Source organism: Osmerus eperlanus, chromosome 28 (assembly GCF_963692335.1).
Source record: "Osmerus eperlanus chromosome 28, fOsmEpe2.1, whole genome shotgun sequence".
NCBI lineage: Eukaryota > Metazoa > Chordata > Actinopteri > Osmeriformes > Osmeridae > Osmerus > Osmerus eperlanus.
The window spans coordinates 2,963,193-2,980,845 of record NC_085045.1 but is presented as its reverse complement, the minus strand read 5'-3'; the positions used below and the strand labels follow the sequence as shown (position 1 = coordinate 2,980,845).

Below are 17,653 nucleotides of genomic sequence, written 5' to 3'. Positions count from 1 at the left end.
TTTTCTGTGAGACTTTCTTTCTGCAATTGACTTTCGAGTTGTTGACCTAAAGATTAGCCATTCAAAGTGTGTTCTAAGGAAAACCATTATAGACTTAATCTATTACTGCAAGGTTGGCTGATTTTGTTTAATTTCTGGAAGGCCCATTTATGGCTGCTGTGAACATTTGATACAAGTGAAAGATGACACAGTTGGGGACAAAATGAATGACTCTGGTCTTTAATTACAATTAAAGGCATGAGCAGGGACTATGAAAAAGGAGCACATTCATCAAGAAGCATTTCAATCTGTTGTTTATGAGCAATCTGCTTCTGCTGATTCAAAAATAAAAGGGACCCCATTTAGTAAAAAGGGAGGGAGGGAGGGAGGGAGGGAGGGAGGGAGGGAGGGAGGGAGGGAGGGAGGGAGGGAGGGAGGGAGGGAGGGAGGGAGGGAGGGAGGGAGGGAGGGAGGGAGGGAGGGAGGGAGGGAGGGAAAAGAGAATTGTATTAAAAAGCCACTGAATGTACAAATCGAAAACGATTATTGCAATACATTCAAAGCAAAAGCGGTCCTGGAGCCCCCTGTGAACACATGTAATCATTATAAAAGTCAGTCTGAATGTGCCTTTACAAATCAAAAGGGACTAAATGAGAAAAGGAAAAGCAATAGAAAGCACAACGCACAAACGGCTCGGTATTTAAGAGCCTAACCCTCTAACACAATGCGGTTGTCAGGTAGTGAGGATCAAGGTCAGCTTGGTCCTGGTAGCCACAGGCTCCTCTGGGGTGAAGGGGACAGTGAAGGGGCAGTGCATGGAGGCTCTAATCGTTCACCATCAGATCCCACTCATTTCTCATTCCTTTGACGAAAAATGACTGTTAATGAAATGGTTTTTCATCAAAATGTCAAATGTGTCTTGGGACAGGGGGGGTTGATATTCAAACCAAACGCTACTGCAGGGGGCTACTTTATTATTAAAAATAATATATTCATTTAGCAGATGATTGTATCCAAAGGGACGTATGTACAGGGTGGGATTTGAACCTGCAACCTATTCAACTTTACATTTTGTTTTTTTGACCAAATAAACTAAGATATTCAAGTAAACATTTATCACTCTTTTTCTTTTCAAAGACTGTTGATTAAATATGTTTACAATCAATATCAAATGTGACTGCCACTGAATTTGTCTTTAACATGACAACAAACAAAAGAGAAAAGTGACAGTAAATCCCAAATGCATTGTTTCCTCATAGTGGTGTTATAAATGGATATAGGTAAAACTAATAAAGAAATAGATGGTGTTGGTGATGGTGTTGGTGGAGAGAATTGTCCTGTTATTGTGTTTGATGGAGTCCCAGTGTGTGAGAGATCTTCAAATCACAATGCCTGGACAAATCCCTTCGTAAACAATCATTTCCCGTGCCTCCTGACTAGAACTAGAAGGTGTTTTAGTATTAGTATGTTGTGTGGGTTGTGTGTGTTTTTTTCAGCTGCAATGGGATGTTTCAGAGTTGCTAATATCAGGACACACTATAATATTCTGCAGTCAGTGAGGATGGTTGTCGATCAGAGTTGATCCCCCCTGACGACCACATTAGCCTGGTCTGCAGCACACCTGGATATGTTCCCGCCCTCTGAGACAGGCTGAGACTGAGAAGCACACAGCTGATGATTAAACAGGCACAACCAAACACTCAAAGACTATTTCTGCTCACTACTTTAGGATCCTTCTCATGAATATAACATTGGCAAACTCGTGTTTGCTTTTCTCCATAGCACGGCCTTAACTCCCGGATATGCATGTCTGCTGGTGCTGTCTGTATTCATAAAACAGATCGAACACACTCAAAATGTAGGCTAGACATGGAAAAGCAATGCAAGTCTGTATGTCACGAGAGGGGAAAGTTAAGACCACTCTAAGTCTGCCGTCTCTGAGAGAACGACAGTCTGGACTACTCTAACCCCTGATTGGGCGTTTTTTTTTCTTCTTATTTCCATTTCAGGGATGACCACTTTCCCCACTGCAGCCTTGCTGATGGGCCAAGGGAGAACAGACAAGCTCAACTTTTAAAGCCGTCCGGACAGATAGGCTGCAGACAAGAGAGTGTGTGTGTGTGTGTGTGGGGGGGGGGGGTATGTGTGTGAGTGTGTGCCGAACAACGGCAGGTCCAGTCGGAGAGCTGACCAACCAAGCAGCACCTTGGCTCTACACACACCCATTCAACCAATCACAGCGGCCCCAGACCACAGTGTCTGAGGAGGTGGAGCAGGACCAAGGTGTCTGACTGACGGAGCGAGTAGCAGCCTTCTCACACACACACACACACACTCAAACACACACACATGCAAACTCACACAGACACACACAGAGTCTGGGTAAATGACTGGCGAGGCAGGCACCAGGGATGGACACAGCTCTTGTCCAGCCCTCTGCCAGGTCTGATGATATGGGCGGTCACAGAGGAGGTGCTGCCAGTGTCTTCCTGGTTGGCACTCTCCACTACACACAAGTCAACAGGGATTCGGGGACAAGGACAGAGAGCTCAATGACAATTAGAAGAGATGGATGGAGCAACACAAGGGAGAGAGTTAGAAATCTTTCTTAACAAAGAAAAATAAGACAAGACACTTCCAATGTGGGAGCAGGACTTTGGGAGAACAGGACTCATCCTGACGGCTCACACAGTAAATCATAGAAGCTCCATGGAAGAGCAGAAAGTTCTCCAGGGATATTGGATACATCTGTAGCCAGGAAATCCAACATAGAGGGCCACATTACCTTCTGCTGCTGTTGATTGACACCTCCCTCTGACCCGCCGGCACCCCTCCTCCCCGCTCTCCAACACCCCCCCCCCCCCCCCCCCCCCCGCTCTAATCTCCTTAGGCATGAAGGATGACAGAAAGCTTTCTAGTCCTTCTGAATTACCTACATCATATTTTTTGGTCATACAGTATGCTATTAATAAGAGCTATTGAGTTTGTGCCCACGTGTCACAGATGATAAATACTACATAACCCTCAAGCATCCTTTGAGTATAATTTATGTTGTTGAGGCACAAAGAAATGTAAGAACGTGGCAAAGGCACTATGGTTCAAATCAATAGATGATCCAATATGATATAATGTTATGCTTGTTCACTGTTGCTATCCAAAAGGGACAGTAAGGCAGAGTTTTGTGTTGAGACAGCACAGTAAAGGTGGAGGGAAACTGAATAAAGTGGAGCCCAGAGAGGTTGGCTGTAAAAGTTTCACTACCGGTCTTGTTCCTCTAAAAACAGAGTGTAGTTCCCTTTCCCCAGGTGAATGTCTGAAACCACCTCTCATCCTGGAGTGGTGCAAAATTAAACCTGTAATAACAACCCGTGATTAAGGGACAGTGCCAATGATGTGTGTGTGTGATTATGTGGGTCAGTGTGTGTGTGTGTGTGCGTGCATGTGTGTGAGAGTGCGTGGATGTGCAGGTGTGCGAGTGTGTGCATGTGTGTGTGTGTGTGTTGGCTGCAGAGATTACCAGGCCCCTACTGGGGCTGTTTGTTGCCTTGCCTCTAATGGATGGCCCCGTTTAAGATGGTAAGAACTAATAAAGAGTAATGGGTCTGTGGCTTCACCGAGGGGGTGGAAGAGCTATTTTTGAGTTCATGAGAGAAAGCATCATCTCGGGGATTAAACCGTATCGACCCAGGGTGAGAGTAAACACAGCAGCACTCCCAGCCTGCCCTGGCCTGTCTGGCCAAGCTGGGGCAGGAGAGATGAGACCCTTTCCTCCCTCCATCCCTCCATCTCTTAGCCCCTCCACCCCTCCATCCCTCCACCAGGCTCTGTGCTGAGGGGGACAGCCGGCAGGGAAGCCATTATGTGTTAAAGTGCAGCCCCCAGGTGTCAAGGATGAGGCCTGATGCTTCTAACAGTGTTATCACGCCGGGGTATCAACAACTGAGGGGCCGGGTTAGCTGTGGGCATCACTGGCTTCCTGGTGGGGGGGCAAGCCCAAACAGAGCAGAGGAAAAAAGGTCTCCTTTATGCCAGGTCGTACGGACACGCGGGGGGGGGGGGGGGGTTTGGGCATGGACCAGGAGGATGAGACAAGCACAGATTTGTGTGCCAATCAGTATTCCCAGGGCCATTCCGGACTTCTCTAGAACATCAACTGGCCTCCCTAATGAATCTCTTCCCCTCACACTGCCCTTTATGGGCGAAGTGATATCGTAAATCAGGCCAAACACAGGGGCCCCTCGCAGGGCAGGCTAGAGTGAGTCGGCCTCTTTGTGAACGCTGGGGGACATTTAACAATGAGAGAAAAAGCTCTTCCTGTACCAGAGGAACCAGCGCAGACCAACCCACTCAGTCAGAGAGAGAACAGTCAGAGCAACAGTTATCTCAAACAAAGGAAGCGATCCAGTAGCGTTCCAGGACACATAAGGAGGTGTACAACAGTTGGCTGAAGCATTCTTCTGGCCAGGTTCCCCCAGGTCTCAGAGCAGGGGAAACAGCATACTATGGGATCTCTATTCTCATCACATCTGACTAAGCACAGGTCAATAAAATGCTGAATACACTCTCATTCACCCCAAAGGATTTCAATAGAAACACAACTTGCTGCTCTGCAACATTCGCTGCAGAAGGCTTACCATGCAAAATAGGAGAAGACATCCTGAAAACAAGAGAGCAGAGCAGTTAGAGATGTTAGAAATTGCTCTGGACGTCATGTGTCATCTCCTAATTGAGGCAAACAAGAAGGAGAGATCTCTCGAAAACCACAAATCATTCATTAACACAAAGCCTACTGCATTAGCAACATGACAGATTACTTTCTTTTGATTGTAGCTACACACAGTCTGTACAACATCTAAGACTCTCGTCATTGCCAGTTATCATCAACATTAAAACAGATTCTGGCAGGCCAACTAAGAGAAATAAATGGGGTGATGAAAAAGTATTATCGTTTGTGACAGTGTTCCCTGTGTCTCTCCCGACACAATTTGGTCAACAAGCTCAAACAAAAGCACAAGTTTTCTCCAGTGGAGGGGGGAGATGGGAGGAGAACTCCTCCTCATGGTGAGGTTGACTCTGAGTCGCCTCTTCAAACACTGCACCAAGAAGCTCCTGGAGGAAACCCACACACTAACCGCACACACCAACTTGTTTAATAAGTTAAGCTGCAGTCGAGAGGAGAGAACATATCATTTAGTTTAGCATTTTCGTTATCTTTCCAAACGACATTTGTCACCGTAGGTCGTTACTGTACTGTGGTGGTATTTCAAATAGCTGGCCGAGGAACACAAGGATAATACTTTGAGGGGGGGGGGGGGGGGTAAAAAGAATGAGAGAGAATCTCATTATCTGAGGTTTTTTTCCGTTTTTTGCAGAGGGAAGGGTTTCTTCAAATCTCTTCTATTCACAGCGAGCTATTATGGACCTGCAGAAAGAGAAATTAACACTGCAGCATGGCGGGTCTTATTCCTGCACATTCAGAAATGCAGCACTTTAAGAAAGAAATTGATGAACCTAACCCAATGTCACCTACATACAGGATGACACAGTTGACATTGTGCTTCCTACATACACAAGCCTACCCTACAAGACAACACTTCCTTGCCATTAATGGAGCTGGGCTAGAAAAACAAGGTATTCCAAGGTGGGGTTTTTTCATCTCTGTACCTTACTTACAGCAACATGAAACCGTACGAAACTGTGAAAGAGAAGAGAGACTTAATAATTGTTACGAATGAATCAGGAAAGGTCTTCATTCACGGCCCATTAAAGAGAATGTGACTGTGAATTACGTGCATGAGGAGGACGCGTGCTTACACCTCAAAGTGCCCCTCTCTCTCTCTCTTTTTGAGGGAAAAAAACTGCTTTTGTTGCAGCCCCAGATGGACTGCCTTTAAATCTGTGGTTTAACCCCAAAGTTGTCAGTGTGGGAATTCACTCCACAGACAAGTAGCTCTATTTTCATCCAGGAAAATAAAGCCTTTAGGCAACAACAAGAGGAGAGGGAGGATTCTATTTCCGACTTGATCAGAAGGAAAGGCAGCAAGCTGTCTTGCTCCCAACAACATCTCTTAGTTAAGAAGAAATATGGGTGGCAGAGGCAGCACGTTGTGTTTTCAAAGCCTCTACTGTCCAACTGCCAAGATAGACGGTCCAGCTCACCAGACTTGAGGATGCGGTAGTTGTCCACAGGAACAATGAGCTTATTTCACTCCTCTCTGTTTGTTCACTAGGCGCATTTCCACAGAGGGACCATAAGAAAAGAACACGCCTTTCCTCCCATCAGTGAGGTTAACCAGAATTAATGATTGTAACGAGGGCCCACAGCACCTCTAGGGAACCAACACAAAACAGATATACACATGCAGTCTCTCATTACCCCGAATGACTCGACAAAAAAAAGAATATTCAAGTCGTAGCACTTTCTGGATGTTGTCTCAGTGATGTAGCTCACCCAAAGAACATTGTGTGCCTTCGATATACTTAACATATGTGTTGTTGTGGAATAATACACATCCCAATTCACATTAGCGAGAAGGAATACTGACACAGCATTCACTCAGGAGTACCGATGGCAAACTCCACCCTGTATGCACCAACCTGGCAGCTAGTGCTAACCTGCTGAAACCGACAAAGAGTGCCAAGGCTAGAAATTGGAGCACAAGTTGGACTACAAAGAACATTTAGTGAATGTAAAATATGTTTATAAAGACAGTTCCCTCTCATGTGATACCTCAAACGACAAGCCTAGCCTTTTCATGTGCGCTCTTATTATTCAGGGCCAGCCAAGGTCTGCGTTTAATTCCCCGGGGCGGCTGTGGCTCAGGGGGTAGAGAGGGTTGTCTGTTAATCGCAAGGTTGGCGGTTCGATCCCCGACTCCTCCTAGGTCATGTGCCGAAGTATCCTTGAGCAAGACTCTGAACCCCAAGTTGCTCCCGATGGGCAGGCCGGCGCCTTGCATGGTAGCTCGCTGCCGTCGGTATGTGTGAGTGAGAGTATGAATGGGTGAATGAGAGGCAAACATTGTAAAGCGCTTTGAGTGCCGTTAAGGTAGAAAAGCGCTATATAAATGCCGTCCATTCCCAGCCGCTGAGACATAGTGTGCTGAGAGGCAGGCTGCCTATGAGGGGATAGGAGTGGGCTGCAGTGGCCTGGTCACAGCCCTGCCTTTAGCATGATGGTCCTCAGCCTCTCCCCCTCTGAGGCGCTCTCTCCCTGATCACTGCTCTTCCATAGTACTACAATCAGTGCCTCTGTTGGGAATGCTACTCTGTCACCTCAGACTAAGGCTTAAGGGGAGGGGCTAGCTTACCGGAGAGCGTTTGACTGACAGATCAAGAGCTTGCTGATTCAAAGCCCCACCTGTACATCGTTTGGATGCAAGAGTCTGCCGTAAATGAATCCGTTATATGCGAAAGACCGCGACAAACTTTATAGCTGACTTAACGTTTTCTCACGGAAACCTTTTTAATTTCTGGAACGGACACGAGAGGACTGTCTCGGCTTGGACGTTTTTTGGACATTTGCCATCTTTCATTTTCTGCACATGCAGGTATGTCTGGGGCCCAGGGTCCTGCTGTTGTCTTAGCGCTGGTCTCTGTTGTGTCCTCCTGGTGTTTACTGTGTAATATCACAGCACGGAGGCTGTCTTCATCCATCTCCATTCACAGGGGGCTGCTTCAGACTGCCGCATCGCTCCCCGTCAACCCCTGCTTTATTTCCAGACAAATTACTCACTAGGCCAAAAGTCGCCTCCTTGACATGCAGGTCAGTGCACTGGGTATCGCTCGGGTGAAATGGCCACAGCTTCCCAAATACAAAACGAACAAGAAAGGATTGTTAATACTACCCCGATGCATTGGCTTTTGTTCTTTGTCTCCGCGGTTGCGAGATATTGCTCGGTTTATGTGAAAGGGATCCCTTAAGTATTACAGTGGACTGGCCAGATCTGTGTGACTGACTGAATGAGTTTGTGACACCCTGGTAAAAGTAATCCCTACTTGTGTCTCCTTGGAGGACAAACTGGAGTGACAGCTGACACTATCAAAAAGGGAACGTCCTCTGTACTCTCCACAGACGCTGAAAACACATGCTGAAGTCAATTCTGTTGGTCAATATTAGACACACGATCCCCTCATGACAAATTCAAGCCAAGACTTGCCCGGTTTGAACGACGGTAAACCCTGGAGTCATCCGACACGGAGACGACTCCACATATTACGAGCAATAACAGATAAAAGAAGCAACAGTTCCGTTTGAACATGCACCAGAGCAAGACACACGGTGCCAAGGTCAAGTGTGTGTTCACTGTCTCTGGGCATTCATTACAAGCAGGGGAGTGGTGACTGCAGCAGCGGAGGCAGAGTCCGGCTCAAACCGAGGCCCCTGGCTCGGGCTGGGAGGGGCTGGTACACAGCCGCGGGATTCTGGAATGTATGTGTACTGTATGGAGACAGATTATCCTATCTGCTGCTCGTTCCACTAGCGATAATACAGAAAAGCTGGAGTTTCTTTTTTTGGGAGAGAGGGCTGGGAGCGTGTGTGTGCAGCCGGGAGGGTAGCTCTCATAAATGAAGAGTTTGTTTAAATGTAGAGTACCTGAGTAATAAATTGAAGCCGAGAAGGACAGAGCAATGAGAAGGGGAAAGGTTGAGACGAGGGCAAGTCTGAAAGCCTCAGCAGTAGCAGAACATCTTCATCCATTTCGCATCTCATTTGAATAAAACAGTCGTAATTTTCCAGGGCTAATCCATGTGTTATTCTTCGGTTCATTCATTCTCAGTGCTCTGCGGAGGCCCCATCCAATTTGCCTTAACTAGGAGCCCCTGGGGTGAGGGCGAGTGTGTGCAGGAGCAGATAGTGGTGCTTGGAAGAGAGGACTGTGCTTTCTGCCAGAAAATGCCCTCTGGCCTGACCTGGGAGAGAGTCCAGAGCTGGTTGGGAGAAGGACACTACCAGGGATGGAACTAGTGTTGGTAGGAGCCACCAACGAGTCGCTGTCATGACAGAACTGCTGCACAGCCAACTGCCGGTCCACTGCCGGTCCACTGCCTGTACACAGCCTGCCCACAGCTGTCCACTGCCTGTCCACAGCCTGTCCACAGCTGTCCACTGCCTGTCCACAGCCTGTCCACAGCCTGTCCACAGCTGTCCACTGCCTGTCCACAGCTGTCCACTGCCTGTCCACAGCCAACTGCCGGTCCACTGCCTGTCCACAGCCTGTCCACTGCCTGTCCACAGCTGTCCACTGCCTGTCCACAGCCTGTCCACTGCCTGTCCACTGCCTGTCCACAGCCTGTCCACTGCCTGTCCACAGCCTGTCCACAGCCTGTCCACAGCCTGTCCAAAGCCTGTCCAAAGCCTGTCCACAGCCTGTCCAAAGCCTGTCCACAGCCTGTCCAAAGCCTGTCCACTGCCTGTCCAAAACCTGTCCACAGCCTCCGCACACAGATCAGTTTAAATAGTTCCAACTTCAACTAATTGGTTGTGGGGGCCCGTGGGGAGAGAAAGATGAGAGGAAGAGGGGGTATGTTTTACAACAATATATTTTATATCGCAGAATGCAGTTTTGTGAGTTGTTAGAAGGTGTTTTTTCCCCAGAAGGTGTCAACTACGGAAGGTTGTCAAACCGGAGTTCATTAAAGTTAAACTAGCCTTTTCCTGCCAGGACTGCACACTGATTGTGTGCGGCCATTACTTTGCACTCTGATTATGGGAGAATGTGATTCTGCTGATTGGCAACGCACAAACACTCCACTTCCCAATTAGGAGTCCCACCTTGTTACGTGTCAAGCACGTTACTCAACAAGGGCTTCAACATGGCTGATTGTGATAAGTAAAATAAAATAGAAATAATCACTGAAGGTATTTTGGGTGTTTCATCATAAAACAAGAATTATACCTACAGCTCCTACTTATGATATCAAGCCCACAGCAGGTAGTTGATGGGAGTGGATGTAGAGTGAAGATAGATTGGATGTGAGCCAGGGTTTCATATTTCATATATTGCTGAGTAAACATTTAAGCAGCCATGTTATGATCCAAGGCTAATAAAGAGTTGTACCTGAGAGATGGCACAGGCCAGATGGAGGAACAGCCTTTTGGCAGAAAGATATGATGGAAGTTCTTCTAAAATTTAAGACAAAACAAACTCAAGGTCAACAGTGTCTGTGTGGCCAGTCCCTGGCATTCAGTTCAAACCCAAGAGCAGGAGATATCAACAGAGCTGTCCTGCGTGTTGTTTTAACATCAACTGCCTTTGTTGTCTGTTTCCTGAAGTCTCGTTGACACATGACCTGTCCAAGTCAAACTGTCAAAACGCTTGTTGTATCCTGCACTACAGACAGACACTTTGATTCACCTTCAACAAGAAAACTCTCCACAGTAAGACAAGTATTGGGATAGAGAAGCCATAGCAACAACCTACTCCAGTCATCCAAAAAGAGGCTCCAATTAAATTCAACATTTAACAGTAAATTCATTTAACAGTACACCCTGAAGTCCTCCGAAATGTAAATCCAAGCTACTCTCTTTTGGAGTGGACCTCCACACACAAGTACAACATACTGAATCCCAAAGAGGGGTCAAAGTTCTCAACCGTTTTCAACAAAATACACCTGTCACTTTCCCAGCCTTTTCTGACTCCTCTGACCCTGGTCTTTCCAACTGATCCTGACAGACGTTCAGCCTGTTTCACGCGTCGGCTACTGGGGGCCTTTGTCCAGACACCAGTGCATAATTCCACATGAAATACAGTACATGATATATGTAGCCTAGAGGCCACTGTCCTGCAAAGAGGTAAATTCCTGGGTAAATTCCCTTGTCTACACAACCTCAATTAAACAGAGTCATGTACACGAAAGAATAAAGGCCTCATGTGTAATTGTGTTGCGTTTAATATTAACTTAGAAGCCTCCAAGCACAACATATTGCATTAATATCTAATATTGTGTTATGCCGGCTTAACATTTTTTCCTACAGGAAGCCCTGCACAATAGCATCTCTATTAATGCAGTAATGAAAACTTAGTACATGAGTCGCTTCAAAGTCATATCAGCACAGCACATTAGTAGATTATTGTTATACTGGGAGAACATTTCCTGTAGCCTATATTGGATACAAACTGTATTAAATAACAGTGTTATTTGCTCCTCTGGACATCAATATGTTTTCTTTTTCATGCTCAAAGCCTGTGTAGTTACGACAAGCTGTGACATTCAGTCAAAATTCACGTTTCCTCCCTGTGTTACTGTGGCGGCAGAAAAGTCACCTTAGGATCTTTTTCTGTGCCTCAATGGAGAGAAAGGAAGGAAAATGACAGGATTATCTCAGACATACGGTTGAGTTTACACATCTTGCTGGACTCTACAGTTGGTCTTAAACTGGGGTTCAATCCCAATGTCACCCATGAAAATGTGCCATCGGATATATTTATTGATTTATTAAATTGAAAATAATTCTAATTCAAACCAATAGAATCAGTGATATTTTGTGCATTTGGAACCATCTGGTTTAAACTGGAATATTAATGTCCGTGACTCATCACTTCACCTTCCTTTTCTCTGTGTAACTAATGAGCAGCGTTGTCCTTAGTTACACAAACGCATACTGAATTCCAAAATACAAGTATTTTCTAAAATGTCAGCAATGATTGTTGGAACTGAAAAGAATGCAGGAGGACTTTGTTTTACATCAACTTTTCTCTCACCTTCTGACATGATCATGGTCGTGTCATAATGACCTTCTGAGTATGACAGTAGGTGACTGTGTCGGATGTCTGAGATACATTTGCCAGAAGGTAATTAATCACAGCATAATAAAAATAACAGTTCAATTTCAAGCCCAGAATTAACAAAGAGTTTATCACCAACCGCTTCCATTCCTGGGAACAAGGTCCTCTGGATGATGAGGGCAGATCAACTTTAACACTCCATTAGTCCACTTTCTACACATCCCCATGGACCCTGTGTGAGTACCAGGAAGTGATCAGGCTCATGCTATAAATGTCAAAAACCCTGGCAATGCTGCTCTGAATGAAATAAAGGAAAAGCTTTCGACAAGGCAGCCTTGATAAGACACACAAACTGACTTTGGATTGGATGTCAGCTTTTGAACAAAACGTTGACACAGGGACTCACGCAGGCAGTCCGTACAAGCCAGATCTGAAACAAACTCAACAGTCTTTGACCTCCCGTGACCTCCCAGAATAGTCAAGAGGAGGGAACATGAAAGCAGAGGGAATGATGAGCGAACCTGAATGGGCTGAGGAGCAGAGGAGTCATTTTTGGATATGAGAAAATGATGAGGAACCCATTTCTGTTCCTGCCTCATATCTGGAGGAGACTGCACCACCAGAAGCATGCACTGAAGACACAGCCACCCAGGGAACCCATCACGGATCCACGGCTGACTCACAGCTAAACAATGGGGATTTTACAACTGCCTTTTAAACCATTGGTTTTGGTGCCACCCCCCTCCCCCCCCCCTTCCCTTCCCCTTTGTTAACTTCTAAAACTATTCAATATTCTGTTCACTTCAATTGGCTTTACCATTGCAGGGTTTGACCCCATCACCATGCCCAGACGGCTGCCAGTTGCAGCTCTCGTGGAGGATTTCAGGGGTGTGGATGGGAAGCTGGCTCTGGGCTCCGAGAAGTGTGGATCACTGAAGAGTGGATCACTGAAGAGTGGATCACTGAAGTGTGAATCACTGAAGTGTGGATCACTGAAGAGTGGATCACTGAAGAGTGGATCACTGAAGTGTGAATCACTGAAGTGTGGATCACTGAAGAGTGGATCACTGAAGAGTGGATCACTGAAGTGTGGATCACTGAAGAGTGGATCACTGAAGTGTGGATCACTGAAGAGTGGATCACTGAAGAGTGGATCACTGAAGTGTGGATCACTGAAGAGTGGATCACTGAAGAGTGGATCACTGAAGAGTGGATCACTGAAGAGTGGATCACTGAAGTGTGGATCACTGAAGAGTGGATCACTGAAGAGTGGATCACTGAAGTGTGGATCACTGAAGAGTGGATCACTGAAGTGTGGATCACTGAAGAGTGGATCACTGAAGTGTGAATCACTGAAGTGTGGATCACTGAAGAGTGGATCACTGAAGAGTGGATCACTGAAGAGTGGATCACTGAAGTGTGGATCACTGAAGAGTGGATCACTGAAGAGTGGATCACTGAAGTGTGGATCACTGAAGAGTGGATCACTGAAGAGTGGATCACTGAAGTGTGGATCACTGAAGAGTGGATCACTGAAGAGTGGATCACTGAAGTGTGTATCACTGAAGTGTGGATCACTGAAGAGTGGATCACTGAAGTGTGGATCACTGAAGAGTGGATCACTGAAGAGTGGATCACTGAAGTGTGGATCACTGAAGAGTGGATCACTGAAGAGTGGATCACTGAAGTGTGGATCACTGAAGAGTGGATCACGCCGAGGACAGTGATAGTTCTTCACTTCCTCTTGCAAATAGATGGGCTCACACTTGAGAAAAGCATCATATCATGGTTGAGTGACTCCCTCAACGCGCATATTAAAGCATCAGAACAACCAGAGAAACACTTGACAATCTTCTGCAGCTGTGTTCACACTGTCCTTGTCTGAGAAAATCCTATAGTCGAAGAACATTGCGATGCCAGGAACTACACACTGTTCGGTTGAAGTAGAGGACAGCATGGTTGGAGTGCTAGGTACTTAGAGATGGAGATTGTGGAGTATTCATGCTTGATCCCCCTTTGCATCAGCCTTCGATGACAGCTGATGGGTGTTAGGTAGAAGCAGGTTGATTTCCCTACTGGATCACTGGATCCCACAAGGCAGTTCTGCCAGTTCAATTAAGACCGTAGCAGATTATCAAATGTTCTGACAGTCAAGAAGCATTGGCTCATGTACAACAGGGGTAGAAGAGACATTGCATTTCCTCTTAAAGTTTATGAGAAGAGGTGATGGATATGGGTGCCAATTAATGCATACTTTCATACTACAATGGCACTTTGTGTTTTTATACTGGTAACAACTTAAGACTAGTGCTGGCCAGTATTTTGACAGAATATTGATTGAACAGATTCTGTTGTGCGGCCATCAAAAAATCCTCTCCTTCAAGGCCATGAACATCACACAGGTGTATAAATACTATCCTCTTAGGGGTGCTGTTTTTGTGGTAAGATTGAACAACATGCACTCAAACTATCTTCCATTCTATAATGTCTGTGACTTGGTAGCCTACTGTTAAATGGTCCTTTTATTTGGAAGGGAACAATCTCCTTCCAGAAGTAGCCCCACTCCAGTTGAATCCAAGTCAAGACGGTGATAAAAGCCGTGATTGTGGTAAGTGACTTCTAAGACAGGATGTTCATGAATGGAACTAAGCTAAATCGAGATCTGCACTAGAAAAAAAAACACAATTAAAAAATATGCCTTTCCAGTATGCCTGCTAAAGTTGCAAGAAAGAACTGGATTTTTCTGAACAGCTCTTCAGCTCTAATCAGAGTACACTATTCCTAATTCAGGCTTCTGTGCTGTGACTGGTCCTACCTCAGACAACTTTGACTTCTCTGCAGCCAGGAATGGAATAATGCATACAGTATGTGAAGAATTGACACATTATGCAATGTGCTGCAATTTTTCCTCTGAACCTGTCTCTCAATCACTACAATGCTCACCATGCCCAGAATGTGCAAAATGGGTATTTCTGTGTTGCTTCTGTGGAAAATGTCTGGATGTCTATAGCAAGACCCTTAAGACTCTGCACAATATCACACTGGCCATTAAAAATAAAAAATCTGGGGAAAGCTTTTTGCAACAACACCCAATGCAAAATCTGATATGATTTGTGCTGGTGGTACAAAGCACTGATGCAGGCAACAAATATTTCCAATCCATTCATTTTGTCAGTATTCAACTATAGGCAATAACATAAATAGGTGCAGTCTCTTTACAAAGTAGCATGGTTTATTATAGGCTATATGTTTTCTGCTAATACATTTCCCCTGTACAACATAAAAGACAACTTCAAAACAACACTGAATTGTATATTGGATAGGCTAATGTCTGAAAATAGGCTGGCTTCAATTTATTATGAATTATCAACATTGTACCCAATACAGTCTTCTAATAGAATTGAGATGCTTGAAATGTTTAGGGAGTAAAATGTTTGTTAATATTTAACTAAATTATACTTACCCCCTAGAAGTACCATGATTGCCTGAAGCGCGCAGATGTGCATCATCTTCTTTGCCTCCTTAAAAACATCCATCAAAATGACCTGCGTTATCAAATAGCCTTCTTCAAAAACGACAAGGCATTGATTGCATCTGAAACTGCCGAAAATGTGGTAATTTTTTTACGAATATGGTTTTCACAAGTTTGTCATAGGGTTTGGGTTACATGGTACTGCTAAATACAAAAATCAAGACAGACGCAGTTATTCTTCAAACAAGTCAAACCTGGCCGGATAGAAAAATGATTTGCACTGAAGACACTTTTCTGTGTTAGGTAGTGCTTTTGAGTATTTTCTTCTTGTGAATAAATATACGAGAAAGCCGAGACTTGTTAAAACCTTGTCACATCATTTTAGGATTACAGAAAATGTACAACATTTGTTCGGGTATCTCAGTGTCCTTCACATCATCTGCCTACTGATGTTCTTACTCCTGCGCCCGAAGTTTCTTGACGATGCGTAATGGTAGTCCGTAAGAATATCACCACCATTCTCAAATTATTTTCTTTAATTGACATTCTGTTAAATTATGAAGTAGACGTAGAAAAACATGTTCGCTCTTTCCAAACAGTTCTTCAGGTGTCACCTTACCTCTTGGAAGAATACAAATTCTAATCACGCGCAACTCCAGCATCGATGTATGGCGGGAACAAAAATGATGAAATTAAAATACACTCTTTTAGATGATTTGTGTGATGTTTATCAAGTTATTTTTTTAAGAGTTCCATGTTTTATAGTCTATACTCTATCATTAAACTTGTGACCATGGTTGCATGTGCCGTATCAGAAGCACAGGCTAGTCTTCCTTGCTCCAGTTGGGTATGCAATTCTGTCTTCTGAACATGCGAAAAGTTAAAATCGCCATAAATCCACTGTTGTGCAGGGTACAGCACACTGCGACAAGGTCGACGGAAAACGAGTGAGGAAGGAAGAGTTCTTGGTGACCATTTGGATTGACAATTTTTTTGAAGGGGGCGTGTGGTGTTGTAAGCATAGAGCGCAATCACGCACGCAACGTGGATGTGTGCTTAGGGTCCATAAATGTTGTTCTATTTGGTTATTTAGGTTTGCCTACATTTCTGGTTGTTTACATTTGATATGAATGCATGTTTCTTTTCGCTTAACAGACGTTGCAGTGATTTACACAACCATTAGGCTACTTAATACAAACCAATATGGTCAGTAATGGCTATGTTATAAAACATCAAATTGGATATACTGGCCCACAATGAAAAATATCAATGTAACTAACAGAAGACGAGTAGCCTGAATGAGGAAAACACAAGACAGTTTGAAAATAACTTTTCTTCTATATATATATAGCCTAAAGGAATCCCTGGAGTAGGCCTACACCAAAAATGTGTAAATGTTTAGGCATCAGCGTATATAAATTACATTTAAATGTTAATTATGGCTAAATCCAATGTATTTTTTTCATCTTGATATTCTGCCAATTGCCATCCACTTGCGACCCCATGTGGGCAAAACAGACGAAGGAACCGTGTTTTTCGCATAACAGTTTCTTTTATGTTTTATTCACATGCCTCGTGTTTCCAGTCGTGTTGTCTAACGCAATTATTGTAACATATATCCATCTATTATGAACTAAATGTTTCCACATGCAGCTGTTGCGTCAACACAAGTATGCCCCTTGGAGATGAAGACTGCATGGGTCGAAAAAAACATGTAATGTTCAAGGCGAAGATGCAGTGAACTATGAATGTTTATCCCAGCTGGCTACTTTCTTCATGTTAAAAAATCTATATTGCATGAATTACCAGCGACTCTCCAAAAGATTTATTCGAGTAGAAAGTAGTTAGTCATACCACACGGCACGAACCTACATCTTTAATTGTGCGCTTATACTTGTATTATTATACAGTAGAATGCACCTCTGTGCTGGTGTACCCAGCAAGTCATTACTCTTAACCATGGTGTTCATATCCTGAATTATGAGACCACAAACCCCACTGACAGGTTTTACATTCACTGGTACCACCACTACATAAAAAAAATCTGCAGCACCCATTTGATAGTACTCTTAGAAATGTGTTTATTTAAGCCATATAATAGGCTTAGACATGTTCACTTTACATTCCAGCCCTCCCTTAAGGAGCTGGTGTTTGGGTTCCCTGTCAATGTTGGAAATGTGATCTCTGTCTAAGGAAGTGTACTCACTCTTGAACATCTGTGAAAAGCATTAAAGCCAGAGACAGGAAGCTTTGGAAGAAAGCTGAATTTCCTCATTGCAATAACAGTGGACTGCTGGCACCATTCTCAAAGCCACTACTGCTGTGGTTTGAGCTTTCACTCAAATCCCTGTAAACCAAAGAGCCATTCAACTTCTGAGAACCTGCATGTGGGCCAGACTAGTTCTGGAGTAAAAGTCTAAGGTTACATCGTATGTGGCTGCAAGTCATGTGCACGACAATAAAACACCTTCAG

The 17,653-nt window shown here is 44.6% G+C and overlaps 1 protein-coding gene across 1 annotated transcript in view; it reads right to left on the bottom strand.

The window, feature by feature from the left end:
- The window catches only part of si:dkeyp-14d3.1 (transmembrane protein 132C), a 77,623-nt gene extending 61,467 nt beyond the window's left edge, over positions 1-16,156 (bottom strand). The window contains exons 1-2 of the mRNA XM_062454070.1: positions 15,640-16,156; positions 15,172-15,253 (exon numbers count right to left, since the gene is read on the bottom strand). Of these exons, the coding sequence (XP_062310054.1) occupies positions 15,172-15,253; positions 15,640-15,726 (169 nt within the window). The 5' untranslated portion in view covers positions 15,727-16,156. The remainder of the gene's footprint in view (positions 1-15,171; positions 15,254-15,639) is intronic.
- Between the last annotated feature and the right edge of the window lie 1,497 nt (positions 16,157-17,653).